Source organism: Agelaius tricolor, unplaced genomic scaffold (genome assembly GCF_023055355.1).
Source record: "Agelaius tricolor isolate 1412-34295 unplaced genomic scaffold, bAgeTri1.0.p SCAF_33, whole genome shotgun sequence".
Classification (NCBI taxonomy): domain Eukaryota; kingdom Metazoa; phylum Chordata; class Aves; order Passeriformes; family Icteridae; genus Agelaius; species Agelaius tricolor.
The window spans coordinates 3,758,216-3,776,025 of NW_027269293.1; the positions used below are offsets into that span (position 1 = coordinate 3,758,216).

Below are 17,810 nucleotides of genomic sequence, written 5' to 3' on the forward strand. Positions count from 1 at the left end.
TACATAATACATATATAATAATATATTACGTAATATAGTAATATATAATATAATCTATAATACATTATAATTAAATATATAATTATATATTTAATTTACATATTAGATATAATAATATAACATAATATAATATAATATAATATAATATAATATAATAATGTATAAGATATATATAATACAATGTATAATATGGAAATATTATATAATATATCATATATAATTAATGATCATACAATGTATTATATAATATTAGATATATAATATTGTATGTCTATATAATATAATCCATAATAGATTATAGATTATATGTATTTATAACAAGGCCCTGGTGGCAGGGCCAGAGCAGCAGGAGCTGCTGGGTGCTGCACTCACGTGTGGCCGATCTCGTGGGCGATGGTGAAGGCCGTGGCCAGCCCGATGTCCTCGTTGATGCTGCAGCTCCTCTCCCGCTCACACATCCCCCCCACGGGGGCCAGGCCTGGGGAGGGGACAGAGCTGTCACACAGGGCCACCTCAGGGTGGCTGAGGGGACCTGGGGGTGTTTGGGGGCTGCCTGATGTGCTTCATGCTCTGTAGCACTGAGCAGTTGTGGCCACAGCTCTCTCTTCACTGCAGCAGGCACAACTTTCCCAAGGATTTTCCCCTGGGGAAGGCAGTGAGAAGCTCAGAGAAAGAAAAGAAAACAATTCTTATCTCTACTTGCTGCTCCTGTTGTTTGGCACATGTGGAATGTGTTATGGAGATTGTTCACCCAAAGTGATTTGTTAATTGGACACCAGTGAAGGTTGTTTTATTCCTTGACCAATTGGATCCACTGCCTGGAGACAGTCACAGGTTTTTCTTTAGTATTCTTTGGTATAGTATCTCTTTAGTGTGTAATTTAGTATATTATCAGTGTACATCTCTTTAGTATGTAATTCAGTATAGTATTGGTGTAATACACTATAGCTTAGTAAGGCAATGTTCAGCTTTCTGTGAATACGTCCATTTAGTAATAAATAAAATAATGTCCATTTACTTCAAATCATTGAAGTAAATGGACATTATTTCCCAGCTGGGGGATCACCTATTTCTACTAAAAGCAGATGTTCCTTCTCACCATTGCACTTTGGGATGAACTCGTGGCTCTTGCAGGACATGGTCACTCAGCACTGATGGTGAATTAACAGTGACAGGCTCAGAAATGCTAAAAATCCTCTGAATTTGGTATCCAAATGGTGCAAAGGGGAGCAGTCCTTGGCACAGCCCTGGTGGGGGAATCTCAGATGGGCTGAACCAGCTCTGGGGCATCCAAACCTGGCCAGGGATAGCTGAGCCAGCCAGGATCCAACCTTGGTTCTGCCTGGCACCCACCAGGAATCCAGCATGGCTCATTTGGAGGACTGGGTGATGCTGAAATTCCCCCTGAATTGTGACAGCAAATTCCCTCAGCACAAACTGTGCCCCGGGCCAGGGGAGGGCCTGGCTGTGCCAGGGGAATGATTTGAGCCACCCCAGCACCTCCAGCCTCAGGTCAGAGATCCACCAGCTCTCCCCATGGTGATGCAGAGCAGAAATCCCTCCCTGCCTGCCCAATCTAGACCAGGATGAGACAAGGGAGGAGCTGCAGCCAGACAGGGCTGCAGGGTCTGGCTGTGACAATAAAAACTCCCTTTGCAGTCATCACAAAACTGTTGGATTTCTCCCTGCTCAGCCAGGAACTCCAGCAGGCCACGGATAAGCCTAAAAATGTGAGTGATTCTTAATCAGCAGGCTGGAGCTGGAGCTGGAGCTGGAGGAGTTCCAGGGCCCAGCAGAGCTCAGGGCTGCTGGTTTAGTGCTCACAGAAGGGACAGGGGGCTGGAAAGAACTGGTCTGGTGCTGGGGCAGGAGCTGCACCTTCACTGGGAAGGGATGGAACAGGTGGGAAAGGATGGGACAGGTGGGAAAGGGATGGCACTGGTGGGATGAGGATGGCACAGCTGGAAAGGGGAATGGAACAGGTGGAAAGGGATGGCACAGGTGGGAAAGGGAATGAAACAGTTGGGAAAGGGGGTGGCACAGGTGGGAAAGGGGGTGACACAGGTGGCATGGGGATGGAACAGCTGGGATGGGGATGGCACAGCTGGAAAGGGGATAGCACAGGTGGGAAAGGGAATGGCACAGCTGGAAAGGGGAATGGAACAGGTAGGAATGGATGGAACAGGTGGGAAAGGGGAATGGAACAGGTGGGAAAGGTAAATGGAAGAGGTGGAAAGGGCTGGCACAGGTGGGATGGGGATGGCACAGGTGGAAAGGGAATGGAACAGGTGAGAAAGGAGAATGGAAGAGCTGGGATGGGGATGGCACTGGCACAGCCCACCCTCATCACATTCCCAAAGTTCTGTGTGCTGCTGGGGGCTGCTGAGGGGGTGCCAGATTTCCACTCACCCAGGGTGCCACAGGGCTTGTTCTTGTAGATGCAAATGTCGTAGCTGTGAAGGAGAGAAGGAAGCTGTTAAGGACACTTCTGATTTTGGGGGTTGTCATTTTGCCCATGTGCTCACATCCAAAGCACTCCAAACCAGCCCCTGGAACATTTCTGGGATGGAAATACCAATGGTGACAGATAGGACAAACCTCACTTTGCCCAGGCTGAGATTCACTGAGGGTTTTAATGACAGAGCTGAGCCAGGTCAGAGGTTGGGTTTTGATGAAATGTGGTGGTAGAGCATGAGCAGGGAAGAGAACGGAGCTGGAAAAGGGTCTGGAGCTCCAGGAGGGGCTGAGAGAGCTGGGAAGGGGCTCAGCCTGGAGCAAAGGAGGCTCAGGGGGACCCTGTGGCTCTGCACAGCTCCTGCCAGGAGGGGACAGTCGGGCTCTGCTCCAGGGAACAGGGACAAGAGAGAAAACAGCATCAAGCTGTGCCAGGGGAGGTTTAGATCAGATTTTAGGGAAAATTTCTTCATGGAAAGGATTATCAGGCATTGGAATGGGCTGCTCAGGGCAGTGGTGGAGTCTCCACTCCTGGAGGAGTTAAAAACATGAGCAGATGTGGCACTTCAGGATGTGGTTAGTGGGCAAGAGGATTTGGTCAATGGTTGGACTTGATGATCTTGGAGGCCTTTTCCAACCTTAATGATTCCATAAATCAGCAGGGACAAGGTTATTCCAGACCTGGAGCTCTTTGGGTTTGGGTGGGTCCAGCTCTGCTCCCCAGAACTCCTGGGCACAGGGGGAAGAGGACAGGGCCAACCTCTGCTCTGTCAGCTCGGGTCTATTGCAGGAAATTGCATCAATCAACCAGAGAAACACAGAATCCCAGCATGGTTTGAGTAGGAAAAGACTTTAAAAATAATTTCACTCCACCCTCTGCCATGGCAGGGACACCTTCCACTACCCCAGGGTGCTCCAAGCCCTGTCCAGGCTGGCCTTGGGCACTGCCAGGGATGGGGCATATGAAATTCTGATTAAAAACAAAATAAAAATAAAGAAAACATTTCAGTTTGAAAACATGTTCCATTTCAAATCTCACTGCGATTTCATGAAAATGCTGAAGTGATTTTTTTTATATCTATTTTTTCTCTAGTTCAGTTCTTTACTGAGAATTTTCCAAACAAATCCAATCTGGGTTGATTCAAGGTAACTCTTTCCTCTGCTCCTGACCTCAACTTCCAGCCATTGCATGAAGGAATCCTCTGTTTGTACCAGGAAAGGTAAAACAAGAAGAGCAAAAAACCTCCTCCAGATGGAAACACAGCAACCTCAAAATGGGAGGAGGTGGCAGCTCCAAATGAGACCAGTTTGGGTTAGAGAGGGAATATTCTCATTTCCTTGCAAAGGTCAACATTTGGGGTTTGTCAGTCTTGGCTGAAAGGGGCCAGGCTGAGAGCGGGGTAGGGTGGGGTCAGCTGGGGGACCAGGGGGCAACTGGGCTGGGCTGTGCCACCCTGGAGGCAGGTTGGGGTGGCACCGAGGATTGTGACCCCAGTGTGGGTTTGGGGACATCCATGGTGTGGGCAGGACCGAGGATTGTGAGCCCAGAGCAGATTTGGGGACACCCACGGGGTGAAGGCTGAGGATTGTGACCCCAGAGTGGGTCTGGGGACACCAACAGGGTGGGTAGGACTGAGGATTGTGACCCCAGAGCAGGTTTAGGGACACCCATGGGGTGAAGGTTGAGGATTGTGACCCCAGAGAAGGTTTAGGGACACCCATGGGGTGAAGGTTGAGGATTGTGACCCCAGAGCGGGTTTGGGGACACCGGGCAGGATCCCCCGGCACCGCTCCCCCCACTGACCCCTCAGGGATGAGGGTCGGCGGTGAGGAGCGGCAGCACACAAAGGGTTAAGTGCGACACATTCCCGGGGATGGCTCCTGTCCCTTTGGCCCCTGGAAGTGCCCAAACCTCTCCCCTCCTCTCGGCAGGAAACCGAGCAGAGTGCAAAACATTTGTTGCTTTGTTTTGAGCGAATGCCTTTAAACCCTTTTGAGGCTCTGCTTTGACACGTCCCTGCAGGAGGAAAAAAAGCCCCGAGCTCAGCAAGATCTTATCGGGACACCGGGAATTTATTGGGGCCGGGGCCGGATGCGCCGGGCCGGGCGCTGTCCAGGCTCAGCAGCGGCTCCGGGCTGGCTCGAACATCTGGAGGGAGGACGGAGAGCCCGGAGCCGGCGTTTGCATCCCAAATGTGTGGAGGGAGGGCAGGAAAAAGCTGCAGCCCCCTCGGGAGGGGGAAAATCTGGGGCTGAGGGGCCCTTTTGTCGCTCCTCTGTGGGGTCTCATCAGTGGGGGATTCCAGGCTCACGCTGGAGCAGGAGAGCAGCACATGGATAAAGGAAGCAGCTCCCACCTGGAGGCTCCCCTCTCCAGCACTTTCATTTCCTGAATTTCTTTCTCTGAAGGAGAGGGGGAAAAGCACAAAATAATGTTGGATTTGCCTTTGGCCTCTCCCAGGGTGTTTTGTCTTTGTCCAAGGAGGGATTTGTGGGGACTGGAGGGACAATCCTGGACATAGCTGGCAGCACTTGGGGAGCTCAGCACTCCCTGTGCCCTTCATCCCTGCAGAATCCTGTGGCCTTCCAGCTGCTCTGCCATTCCTTCCACTGTCCCTGTCATCCTCTGTGTCCTCCTTCCTTCCATCCATCCATCCATCCATCCATCCATCCATCCATCATCCATCCATCATCCATCCATCCATCCATCCATCCATCATCCATCCATCCATCCATCCATCCATCCATCATCCATCCATCCACCCATCCATCCATCCATCCATCCATCCATCCATCCATCATCCATCCATCCATCCATCATCCATCCATCCATTCATCCATTCATCCATCCCTCATCCATCCATCCATTCATCCATCATCCATCCATCTATCCATCCATCCATCCATCCATCCATCCATCCATCCATCCATGCGAGCAAAGACCAAGGGAAGACTGGAGGGTGACAACAAACTGGGCTGGAGATTGATAACAAACTGGAATGCAGGGTGATAAACTGGAGTGGAAATTGATAACAAACTGGAGTGGAGATTGATAAGCTGAACTGGAGGGCGATAACAATCTGAACTGCAATAAACTGCACCCATGGAGACTCAGGAAGCCTTGGATGACCTTGGAGCCCAGGACAGCTGCCACCCCCAGGGGACAGTGCCACCCCAGGGCACAGGGCTCACCGGGTGATCAGCACGGCGGTGTCGTGGTTGGCGATGCCGTTCTCTGGGATGGCGTTCCCGTTGCCGTTCCTGTTCACGATGGATTTCTGCCACTTGCAGAAGCTGTCCAGGGATTTCCCGGCATGGTGGTTGATCTCCAGCGTGGGCTGGAATGGAAGCAATGGCAGAGTTTGTTCCCAGGGAAGCTCTGGGGGGAAGGCACTGCCCATTCCGTGCCAGCAGAGCACTGACACCACTGCAGAGAGCCCCAATTCCTCATGGAAGCCATGGGAAAGCAGGAAAAGTGGGACTTTGTCAGTCTTAACTTCTTTTTGCCAGGGTTGGGATTAAATCATGGGATGGTATTTCTTGTTTAGATTCAGATGTTTATTAGTTTAGTGTATTAGACTATGTCACAGTCTCACAAACCCTGAGCTCTACAGCACTTCACTCTAACAAACTAAAAATGGAGCCCCATCTCTCTCTGTACAAGGCCTTTTAAGGATAAACTGCCCGATTAAGAAATGACACTTAAAATATTTTTACTTTTCACCCAATAACCAACCACCCATGGCTCATAATGTGGACTTTTTTATCCAATTACACAAAACCACCCAAACCCATGGAGGAGAAGGTGAAGAAGAAGAAGGAGAAGAAGGTGTAGATGAAGAAGGAGAAGGTGAAGAAGAAGAAGAAGAAGAAGAAGAAGAAGAAGAAGAAGGAGAAGAAGAAGAAGGAGAAGGAGAAGGAGAAGGAGAAGAAGAAGGTGGAGAAAAAGGTGGAGAAGGAGAAGGTGAAGAAGAAGGAGGAGCAGCCTTCACCCTAAAACCTCCATCTTGCTTTATCTATATTACTACATTCTAAAACCTTCCACTCTAAGTTTCCCACCCTGTGATATCACACACTTCTATTCAAACTCCACACCCACAATCCCAGCTCTGTCATTCCATTTTGGAAGCTTCTCCACGGCCTCAGGTCAATGCAGTGTTCTCTTGGGGGTCAATGCCTGGCAGCACAGAAAGTCTGAAATTCTCAGCAGCCAGGGGTCCAACATCACTTTAGGAGAACCAAAGCTGCTTAAACCTCCCTAAAGTGACTTTATAATGGAAAAATTCAGATTCCCAGAGGTCTGCTCAGCCCAGTCCTCAGGAGGCATTGGGAGGATGTGCACTGGGGGCAATTCCTGGGACTGACATCCAGTGGGGACACAGAGCTCCTGAAGGGAAGTGCAGAGCCAGGACAGGCTCAGCAAAGCCCAGCTTACCTGATCCTCGGTGAGCAGGATCAGCCTGGTGACCAGGATATTGACAATATTGCCCAGACTCGAGTCCTGGAAAAGTTTGGCAACCTGACCTCCAAGAAACAAGAAAAGAGGAGTCTTAAAAATGAGCTCTGTGGCCAGGCGAGCTGGGGAGGGCTGGGCACTGCTGTGGGGGGGTCTGAACCCAATATTTTTGGGAAGCAGGGATGGGAATGGGACCCCACACCACCACCTGAGTATCAGAATCCCCTAGACCACAATCAGGGCTCTCTGTCCCAGAGCAGGGAAGCCAAAATCCCTCAGCTCAGGTGGGGCAGCCCCCATTGCTGGCATTTCCAAAATCGCTGTTATAAATAAAAAAATCTGCCAATTTTTTTGGGGGAAAAAAAAGGGTTGCAGAACCAGTTAAACCAAGGTGCTGCCAAAGTGAAGTTCTACCTGTTTGCTATTGTAATCACGGGTCGTTCTTGTTAATTGCTCCTTTTGTATCGGTATAGCCCTGCCTGGGGCTAAGTTGTCCTTCTCCCCGATGGTGAGAGGAGGGGACATGGGGGCATCCGAGAGAATGCAAAACAGCCTCGAGACCAGCATGCCATGGGAAGATACCCACCAAACTTACCGAAAAGACCCCAAAAACAACGAGCCAGTACAGAATTAAGAGATCAGAGTGATGTCTGGACGTGAGGAACAAAGTACTGAGTGTGCAGAGATGCTGAAAACCTTTGTTGCCCCTCACCCTGAGCTAAGACCTCACCTGGACCCAAGACCCGAGCCTGGAAAACTCATCAAGGTGAAAAATATGGGATAGAAATGCATTGCTCTGATGAGGACGGGATCCCCAGCTCTGTCCTTTAGCGGGCAAAGCTGCACATTCCTCCTCGTCTGAGTCCCTCTTGGAGCAACGACAGAGACTGAGCATCCGTCGGGCCTCCCAACCTTGCGCAGATCACCTTTCATAAAGGCATGAAAAAGGAGAAAAAGTCTCCTGCTCTGTTTGTATCAGGGCAGCCCCCACTGCTGGCGTTTCCAAAATCCCCAAAAATCACCACCGCAGACCCGGGGCTGGAGCTTTGCTGAGGGCAGGGCACAGCATCCCTCGGGGGGGATCGGGAAGGCCGCAGCATCCCCCAGGAAAGGTTCGGAGCAGATGAAACCGGGATTGTTTGGAAAATCTGGCGTCGGGGCTTTAGAAATGCAAAGCGTGGAAAGCGATCCTGCGGAGGACGGGACAAAGAGCCGTCACAGAGGGGCTTTCAGAGGGTTGATGGATGACTTCCAAACCCATCTCACCTCACAGGAGGATCCAGCACGGCCAATTCAGGCTGTTAATGCATCCAGCCCGGTACCCTGCTGCCAGCAGAGCCCCACACCACAACCAGAGCTCAGGGGGGATTGCTGAGCCCCTCTCTCTGCTCAGCCCCCAAGCGTGAGAGCTGCCCGTCCTTCTGCTTTCCCATGTGGTTCTCAGCTTGCCCGGCCGCATTTGCAATGCTAATTTCAGCGGAGAGATGCTGCTCTAAGAAAGGCTTTTGTTCTCCCAGCCCGGGGTCAGACAGGCCAGGGTTTACCTCTGCAGGTCCGGGGTCCCACCGGGGTCCCTCTGCTCAGCAGCAGCAGCCTGGCAGGATTTTGGACCCCAAAACCTTGCTCTGAGCTTAAGCAGAATCCACTGCCAGCAGCCTGTCAGGATTTTGGACCCCAAAGCCTTTGTGAAAAATGCATGTATTTTATGATTGGCTTTTCGCAAATATTCAAATGAATATTATATGTGTTGTGTTAGAAAATGATGCTGTATTAATTCTCTTAAGTAGTGTGGTAAATATAGTTGTAGGTTATAACAAAATGTTAAAATAGAAACGATGCTATGTAGGATACTTTTTTAAAAGAAAGGACTTGCAGCGAGATAGCAGCCCCAGGACACCTGAATCTTTAAGACAAAGAGAATTTATTGCCCCATTATCAGAAGAAATGAACTTCTTCCCACCTTGAAGGCACTGTTAGGATTTGGAGGAAGAAGTTGATGATGACCAGAGAGAATCCTGTGTTTGAATGGAATTTATGCATCATGTGTGAGGTGTAGGAATATGCAACAGGCTGTTGTTTTTAAGGGTTAATCCTCTGTTAACTGTGTCCTTTTTCAGGCTCATGCTGCCCAGAAGAAGGTACCTGGACGTCCGTAACTCTTTGTGTTTATTGTCTCATATTGTCCAAATTCAATTTGTCCAAATTGTTATTACTCTAATTGTATTACTATTTTTTTATAACCATTGTATTACTATTAAAATTTTAAAAACAAGTGATTGGCATTTTTCACACCTTGCTCTGAGCCAGGGGAGAAGTCACTGCCAGCCTGGAACAGATCCCATTTCCCCATCCTGCTTCATGCAGGAAAATCTCCTTTTCCCAGCATGGATTTTGAGGTTGAGAGGAATGACAGATTTGTCTTTACAAACAAACTGTGGTGCTGCTGGTAGATGAAACCAGCACTGAGAGGTAAAAGAAACAATGGGAAGGATTCCACTGATTGATGAATGGAAAAAAATACTTACCTTCACAAACAAACTGTAGATTTGCTGATAAATGAAATTGGATATTGAAAGATGAAAGAAACAATGGGGAAAACACCTAAATTCCACAAGAATTAAAAAAATAAAAGGGAGGGCTATACATTAGAGGGGAATGTTTGGTATCAGGTGCTCTGGGAAGTCTGAACCTCTCAAGTACCTCAGAAATGGGGAAAAACCCCTAAATTCCACAAGAATTAAAAATTTAAAAGGAAGGTTATACATTATGGGGGAATCTTTGGTATCGGGTATATTGGGGAGTCTGAACCTCTCAAGTACCTCAGCCAATGGGGAAAAACCCCTAAATTCCATAAGAATTTAAAATTTAAAAGGAAGGTTATACATTAGAGGGGAATGTTTAGTATAAGGTGTTCTGGGAAGTCTGAACCTCTCAAGTACCTCAGAAATGGGGAAAACCCCCTAAATTCCATAAGAATTAAGAATTAAAAGGAGGGTTATAGATTAGAGGGGAATCTTTGGTATCAGGTGTATTGGGAAGTCTGAACCTCTCATGTACCTCAGCCAATTGGGAAAAACCCCTAAATTCCATAAGAATTTAAAATTTAAAAGGAAGGTTATACATTAGAGGGGAATGTTTAGTATAAGGTGTTCTGGGAAGTCTGAACCTCTCAAGTACCTCAGAAATGGGGAAAACCCCCTAAATTCCATAAGAATTAAGAATTAAAAGGAGGGTTATAGATTAGAGGGGAATCTTTGGTATCAGGTGTATTGGGAAGTCTGAACCTCTCATGTACCTCAGCCAATTGGGAAAAACCCCTAAATTCCATAAGAATTTAGAATTTAAAAGGAAGGTTATACATTAGAGGGGAATGTTTGGTATAAGGTGTTCTGGGAAGTCTGAACCTCTCAAATACCTCAGAAATGGGGAAAGAGAGAAGGGAAATTGGGATAAAAAGGTGGTTGCATCCTCTAAAGCTTTGAGAGGCCCCATGGCCTCTCCCTTTAATCAAATAAAGCAAAAAGGACTCTTCTGTCTCCTTTTTGGACACAAACCTGACGTTTGTGGATTAATTTTCCATTTGTGGGATCATTTTCCTGACAGGGTGATGAACAGGAATTCTCCCCCAGCCCTCGAGGCTCCTGGTGTGGGTGTAACACTTACAATATTCATGATGGCCAGGATGTACTGCTCGATGTCCCTGCGGCCGTGGTAGCCCACCATCATCTTGTCAGCCACCACCAGGGTCTCCACGTAGCGCTCGGTGCTCACCGACCTCTTCAGGGGCAGCTGGCCCCGCTGGCTGTGGTTGCCCGAGGGCTTCAGCGGGGAGGGTTTCAGTGTCCGGAGCCACCAGTGCCTCCCCTTCCAGGGCTTCTCGTCTGGGGAGGGAATGGGATGGTTGTGGTGACCCCAGGATGGTTGGGATGCCCTTGGGATGGCTGGGATGACCTTGGGATGGCTGGGATGCCCTCAGGATGGCTGGGATGACCTCGGGATGGTTGTGATGCCCTTGGGATGGTTGTGATGCCCTCAGGATGGCTGGGATGCCCTTGGGATGGTTGTGATGCCCTTGGGATGGTTGGGATGATCTCGGGATGGTTGTGATGATCCCAGGATGGTTGGGATGACCCCAGGATGGTTGGGATGCCCCTGGGATGGTTGGGATGACCTCGGGATGGTTGTGATGACCCCAGGATGGTTGGGATGACCCCAGGATGGTTGGGATGCCCTCGGGATGGCTGGGATGACCTCGGGATGGTTGTGATGACCCCAGGATGGTTGTGATGACCCCAGGATGGTTGTGATGCCCTCGGGATGGTTGGGATGCCCTTGGGATGGTTGTGATGCCCTCGGGATGATTGGGATGACACCAGGATGGTGGGGATGCCCTCGGGATGGTTGGGATGCCCTTGGGATGGTTGGGATGACCTCGGGCACAGCTGCTGGTTCCCAGTACAAAGCTGCTCTGTCCCAGTCCCTCCTAGTGCCCCCCAGTCGCTCCCAGTCCCTCCCAGTCTCCTCCAGTCACTACCAGTCCTCCCAGTCGCTCCCAGTCCCCCCCAGACGCTCCCAGTTCCTCCCAGTACAAAGCCATTCTGTCCCAGTCCCTCCCAGTCCCCCTCAGTCCCCCTCAGTCATTCCCAGTCCCTCCCAGTACAAAGCCCCTCTGTCCCAGTCCCTCCCAGTCTGTCCCAGTCCGTCCCAGAGGGGGAGGCCATGGAGGAGCTCTCAAGCTGCCCCAGGGGCAGTTCAGGCAGGAGGCCAGAGAAGATTCTTCACTGGAGGAGTCACTGGGCAGTGGAGCTGTGTGCCCAGGGAGGGGTGGGGTCACCCACCCTGGAGGGGTTTGGAGAGGCCTGGAGGTGGCACCCAGTGCCAGGGCTCAGCTTGGACTGGGTGACCCTAAAGGGCTTCTCCAACCTCGTGGAGCCAGAAAATGCCCCAAAGGCAGAACAGGGCTGTCCCCAGGCCCTGCTGGCCTCTCCCCTGCCCTCCTGTCCCCAGCCTGGAGGTGGCACCCAGTGCCAGGGCTCAGCTTGGACTGGGTGACCCTAAAGGGCTTCTCCAACCTCATTCACTCTGTGATTTCTGGGTGGAGCCAAATGCAGTCCTGGACTGTCCCCAGGCTCCTGCTGGCCTCTCCCCTGCCCTCCTGTCCCCTCCTGTCCCCTCCTACCCCCCTTTTTTTTTTTTAAATAACCTATCTTTCCATAAATCATTCTATAGGGTGCACAGTTCCAAAACGCGTATTTTAAATCCGCTTGACAATTTAAATCAAAACCCAAAAGAAGCAAGATGACCAAACAAGGCTCCTTTAGCTATGCACACACATCCTGAAGATCAAGTTAAAAATGTAAAGGAGATTACCAATTTTTAATTACAATTATTCAACCAGGTGGGTAGTTTCTGTAATGAACATTTCTATGAAAACAGAATAACTGGGTGCCCAGCCCACTCCAGCCCCAAACCCCTCTGGGCTGCACAGCCCTGCCCTTTTTTTTTTTTTTTTTTTTTTAGGTTTTAGCCATAACCTGAAAATGAAGCCCTTGCAGACCCTTTCCTCCTTCCTTTTCCTGGAAATTCCTCTTTCCTTTTCCCTGCCAGGACCTGGATTTAGGATTTGGCTTTTCCACCACAGAAAGAGCTGCAATCTCTGCAGCAGCAGCAGCAGCAGCTTTGTAGGATTTTGCTTCAAGTGCTGCTGAGCTGAGCCTGGGGGTGTCCCCAGCAGAGCCATCAGCTCCAAATTCCCCACCTGGAGACCACCAGAGGACAGGGGAGGTCCTGGGAGATCCTTTGGATCCTGCCTGCAGATCCAGCAGATCCAGCTGGATCCTTTCCCCTGCTCTGAGGTTCATCACATCCAGTCACGGGGCAGACCTCAGGCAGCCCCAAAACCTCCCAGCTCCAGCTCCTGCAGGGATCCAGGGCAGCTCCTGGGGGTGTTCAGTGCCAGGAATGCTGGGCAGGGCAGGACAGGACATGTCCAGCCACAGGGTGGCCTTGCTGGAGCTGTTGTGCTGTGGTTGTTCTAAACTTTGGCTCCCCCTGCACATCTCTGCTTTCCAAGAAGCAATTAGGAGAGGGCTGAATTATTTCTGGAAGCTGGGGAATGTGGCAAAGAGTCAGCAGGAGGGGAGTCTGCATCCAGAGTGGCTTTGGGAGATGGGTGGGCAGGGGCAGGGAAGCACAGGGTGGCTCCAGAGGTGTTGGTGGCTCTGGGGACACGCACAGAAGGTGATAGTGCCTCCTCATCTGGCCAAGTGTCACTGCTGGGGCAGTGAGGGATGGACACCCTGAAGTGACACTCAAACAGGGTGTCAGTCCCTCCCAGTCCCCCACAGTCCCTCCCAGTCCCTGGCAGGATTTTTGACCCCAAAACCTTGCTCTGAGCCTGGAGAGAAGCCAGGAGCAGTCAGGGCCAGCTCTGCTCCGCTCCCACAAACTGATCCATGAAAAGTGCAGGGATGGCATCTCCCCTCAGCCCTACAGAGCCTCTCTGAACTGAGGGAGGGCCATCCTGCAGCATTTTGGGGAGATGGTGAAACTCTGCCTGCTCACAAGGAATTCCAGCCAGGCTCTGGGCCAGACTGGTGGGAAGGGCAAGGACCTGGAGATCTCATGGGCTGGTATTTGTGGGTCCTTTTGGAGGTCAAAGCCCTGTAGGTGCAGCAATGGGGCTGATGTGCTGTCACCATTGCCCCTAAACATCCCCCAGAGCCCCCTGTGATGAGCCAGGCCCCACATCCCCCCCTCCAAGGGCCTTTTCCACCTGGTCCCCATCAGCAGCAGAGTTATCCCAACATGGACACAAACCCCAAAGCCAAGGCTGTGCTGAGCACACGTGAGCTGTGATTTCCCAATCCTCTGCAAATTGGCCAAATCTGGGAGGATTCTTCTGAAGAAAAACAAGAGGTTTTGTTTTTTTTTCCTCTCCTATTCCATGCTCTATTTACAAATTGTCAAGCCCTGCTGCAAGAAGAGGACTGGAGCTTCCCAAAGCCCAGGCCACCAGAAAAAGGGTGAAAGCAAACCCAAGAAAATCTCAAATTCAGGAGGTAAATTTGGTTCTTTGCCAGCTGGAGCAGAGTGGGTCTATTCTGCCAGGATTTTCCCAGGGGGTTTTGGGCTGGATTGGAGGAGGAGGAGGAGGTGGGGGCACCTACCCATCACTCCACAGGCTGCATCCATGTGAGGGTACTGCAGGGACGAGCGCTTGTACACCACGTGGGGGCTGCCCTTGCCCTCTGCCCCCGTGCTGACGTTGGCTCCAGGGCTCAGGGGCTCGATGAAATATTCCTCCTCATCTGCCACGATCACCCCGTGCTGCAGGAGGGAACAGAGCGTGTGCAAGAGGTTTTACTACAGCCACTTCTGGGAGCCAGAGAGGAGTTTGATCAGAGGGTCCATGTTTACCACTGAAAGAATTTCCTACCAAGGTTGCTGACATAGAAACCAAGAAAGAAAGAAGGATAAATAGGAGAAACCTGCAATTATTCCAAGAAACGCTTTGTCTCTTATCACTAATAAGTGTAAAGTTATGAGCTTTGTAAGAATGTATAAAAAGCATAAATTCTAGAATAAAAACAGGTTTGAAGCCTTCTGAAAATGCAGTGCTGCATTGTATTGCCTCTGTCTCAACTGTGACAAGAGGGGAGGCAATACCAGAGGTGCACAGAAAACCTGGTGGCTTCTCATGGTGAGGTTTTTGCTGATTGACCCCGGATGAGCTTTGTAAAAATGTATAAAAAGCATTCATGCCTTAATAAAAACATGTTTGAAGCCTTCTGAAAATGGAATGTGCTGCTTTGTATTGTTTCTGTCTCAACTACGACAAGAGGGGAGGCAATAGCAGAGGTGCACAAAGAACCTGGTGGCTTCTCACAGTGAGGTTTTTGCTGTTTAACCCCGAATGAGCTTTGTAAGAATGTATAAAAAGCATGCATGCTATAATAAAAAGAGGTTTGAAGCCCTCTGAAAATGGAATGTGTTGCTTTGTATTGTCTCCATCTCAGTTATGACAAGAGGGGAGGCAGTACCAGAGGTGCACAGAGAACCTGGTGGCTTCTCACGGTGAGGTTTTTGCTGATTAACCCCAAATTTCTGGGGACTGGCAGAAGCTGAGGAGGAATCCTGCACAAACACTGAACTACAGGAAGCCACAGAGCAGAGGAAAACCCAGCCAGATGGTGGTGGATGCCTTGGGACATCTGTGTTCACTAAAGTCCTCTGGAAATCACAGCCTTGCCTTGCTGAGTTATGAATGAGCTGTTTCCTATTCCACCCACTTGGTCTCAGTGGGATCCCTGTGGGATCCCAAAACCCCCTTCAAACACAGCAGCACTCAGCTCTGAGCTCAGCCTCCCCCAAAAAAACAAAAAGCAGCTCAGGACCATCCCCAGCAGCTGGGAACTCGGAGCTGCAGAGAGGGGTAAATCCCCAGAGGCTTTGGGAAACACCCCAAATATTTAAAATCCAAAGGCTGCTTAAGCAGAGGCCACCAGCAGAGCCAAACCCCTTCTCTGGAGCCTGGATGGGGCATCCCAGCCCCTTGTACACCTCAGATTGGCCACTCGAGTGAGATCATCTCGGGTTTGCTCCCTGATTTGCTTTAGTTTTTTATTCTTTGATTGATTGAGTCTCAGCTGTGAGCCCAGGCTTTGCTGGTCATCACCAAACCCACCAGGTTCTTGCAGGGTGCCCCCTCTCCACCCTCACAGCAACATTCCCTCTGCCTGAAAGGTCTGAGCAGCACCAGAAGTTTCTGGGAGCCCAGCACCAGCTCCATCCCAGCTCCTGGCACTGAGTTTTTCCAAGGAATGTGGTGGCCACATCAAGGAATGTGGTGTCCCATCAGCTGAACTCCACCAGCAAGCAGAAATGTGCCTGGCATGGCTCAAACATGACCCCAAAAGTCCAACACAGCTCTGGGTGCAGACACACCCCTGCCCTGCCACCAGTGGTGTCCTTTGGATGTGACAGGGCTTGTCTGTCACCGTCACATTTTCTGAAAAATTTCTTTGCCCAGGATTTTGCTCCTGGGAAGCTGAGAAGTCTCAGAGAAAAATGAAAACAATATCATCTGATTTGCTTCTCCTGTGTTTTGCTGCTTTGGAATGTGGTTTGGACATTGTTTACCAACAGGTGATTGTTTCATTGGTTTCATGAGAATTGTTTTTACTTAATGGCCAATCACCATCCAACTGTGTCAGGGCTCTGGAGAGAACACGAGTTTTTCATTATTATCTTTTAGCCTTCTGTAAGTATCCTTTCTCTATTCTTTAGTATAGTTTAGTTTATATGTATATAAACAATATATATATTTATAAATATATAGTTTATATATATAAACTATATTCATATATTTATAGTATATATATACATAGTTTACTTTAATACTCTTTTATATAATATAGATCATAAAATAATAAATTAACCTTCAAGGACATGGAGTCAGATTCATCATTTCCTCCCTATGATGGGGGTCCCAGAAAATCCCACACTCATCCAGCTCCCTCTGTGCCCCAGGGACAGGAGTCCTGCCCTGCCAGGGTGGGCAGCAGGGAATTCTGTCCCCATGGAGGTACCCCCTGGAACAGCTTCTGTGCTGGCTGTGGGTGCAAGAACCTCTCTGGGGGAATGTCACTCCCTGCCAGGCTGTCACTGTCCCCTCCCTGGGGACTGTCACTGTCACAGACATCTTTTATGGAAAATCCTTTCCTTAGGATTTTTCCTCCTGAGAAGCTGAGAGGCCTCAGGAACAAAATGTAAACAATGATTATCTGCTGCTGTGGAATGCAACAGGTGCATCTGGGATTGACTTATGTTAGTTGTTTCTAATTAATAGCTAATCACAGCCCAGCTGGCTCAGACAGAGAGTCTGAGCCAAAAACTTTTGTTATCATTCTTTCTTATTCTATTCTTAGCTAGCCTTCTGATGAAATCCTTTCTTCTATTCTTTTAGTATAGTTTTAATGTAATATATATCATAAAATAATAAATCAAGCCTTCTGAAACATGGAGTCAGATCCTCATCTCTTCCCTCATCCTGAGACCCCTGTGAACACGGTCACATGTCACTCCCTGCCAGGCTGTCCCTGTCCCCTTCCCAGGGACTGTCACTCCCTCGATTGTCCCTGTCCCCTCTCCTGGGACTGTCCCTGCCAGGCTGTCCCTGTCCCCTCCCCTGCCAGGCTGTCCCTGTCCCCTCTCTGTCCGAGCTCAATGGCTCACTGTGTCAGCAGTCCCCGAGTGCCGGGGGATTTCCTCCTGCCCCAGGCTCTGCTGCTCTTGGCTCGGCTCCACCTTTCCAAGCACAAGTGAGGTACTGTGATGTTCCCGAGGCCAGGGGAGCCCGGCAGAGCCAGCTGGAAAAGCTTTGTGGGATTTGGGGAAGGAGGTCACCCCCAGCCCGGGGGCAGAGCGAGTCCTGCCCCAAATCCATCCTGCTGCCAAATCCATCCTGCTGCCAAAGGGATGCCCTCACTCCAGCCTCTACAGAGGCTCCATGCCTGCCTGGCACCTTTGTTTTGCAGAGATAACCAAAAACTCTACAACTTTGTGAAAGTTGTGAAGCCGGTATGTTTATTACAGTGCTGGACGCATGTGGAGATCACTCTCCTTAAAAGACATGCGTACTTCTGGAAATTCAGGTCTCTTTTTATGCCCCTCTCAAATACATATGCATACAATTTCACAATAGGTTCATACATATTCATTTTTATGAATTTCATGTGATATTTGCTGCTAGTTCTTCTTTATCAGAAAGAATTCCTAGGTCAGGTTGAGCTGCTCTCACAGCAGTCTCTGCCTCTCTCTATCACCCTTTGTCTCTCCCCCCTTATCTCTGTCCTTCACTGAAGCAGTTTCTCTGAGCCCAGGCTTTGCAGTCAGGCTA

At 49.7% G+C, this 17,810-nt stretch overlaps 1 protein-coding gene across 1 annotated transcript in view; it reads right to left on the minus strand.

Annotated features, from left to right (window-relative positions):
- The window catches only part of ADAMTS10 (ADAM metallopeptidase with thrombospondin type 1 motif 10), an 83,383-nt gene that overhangs the window by 37,893 nt on the left and 27,680 nt on the right, over positions 1–17,810 (minus strand). Inside the window, exons 4-9 of the mRNA XM_071451830.1 lie at positions 14,080–14,239; positions 10,574–10,791; positions 6,890–6,973; positions 5,647–5,792; positions 2,410–2,453; positions 373–478 (exon numbers count right to left, since the gene is read on the minus strand). Of these exons, the coding sequence (XP_071307931.1) occupies positions 373–478; positions 2,410–2,453; positions 5,647–5,792; positions 6,890–6,973; positions 10,574–10,791; positions 14,080–14,239 (758 nt within the window). The remainder of the gene's footprint in view (positions 1–372; positions 479–2,409; positions 2,454–5,646; positions 5,793–6,889; positions 6,974–10,573; positions 10,792–14,079; positions 14,240–17,810) is intronic.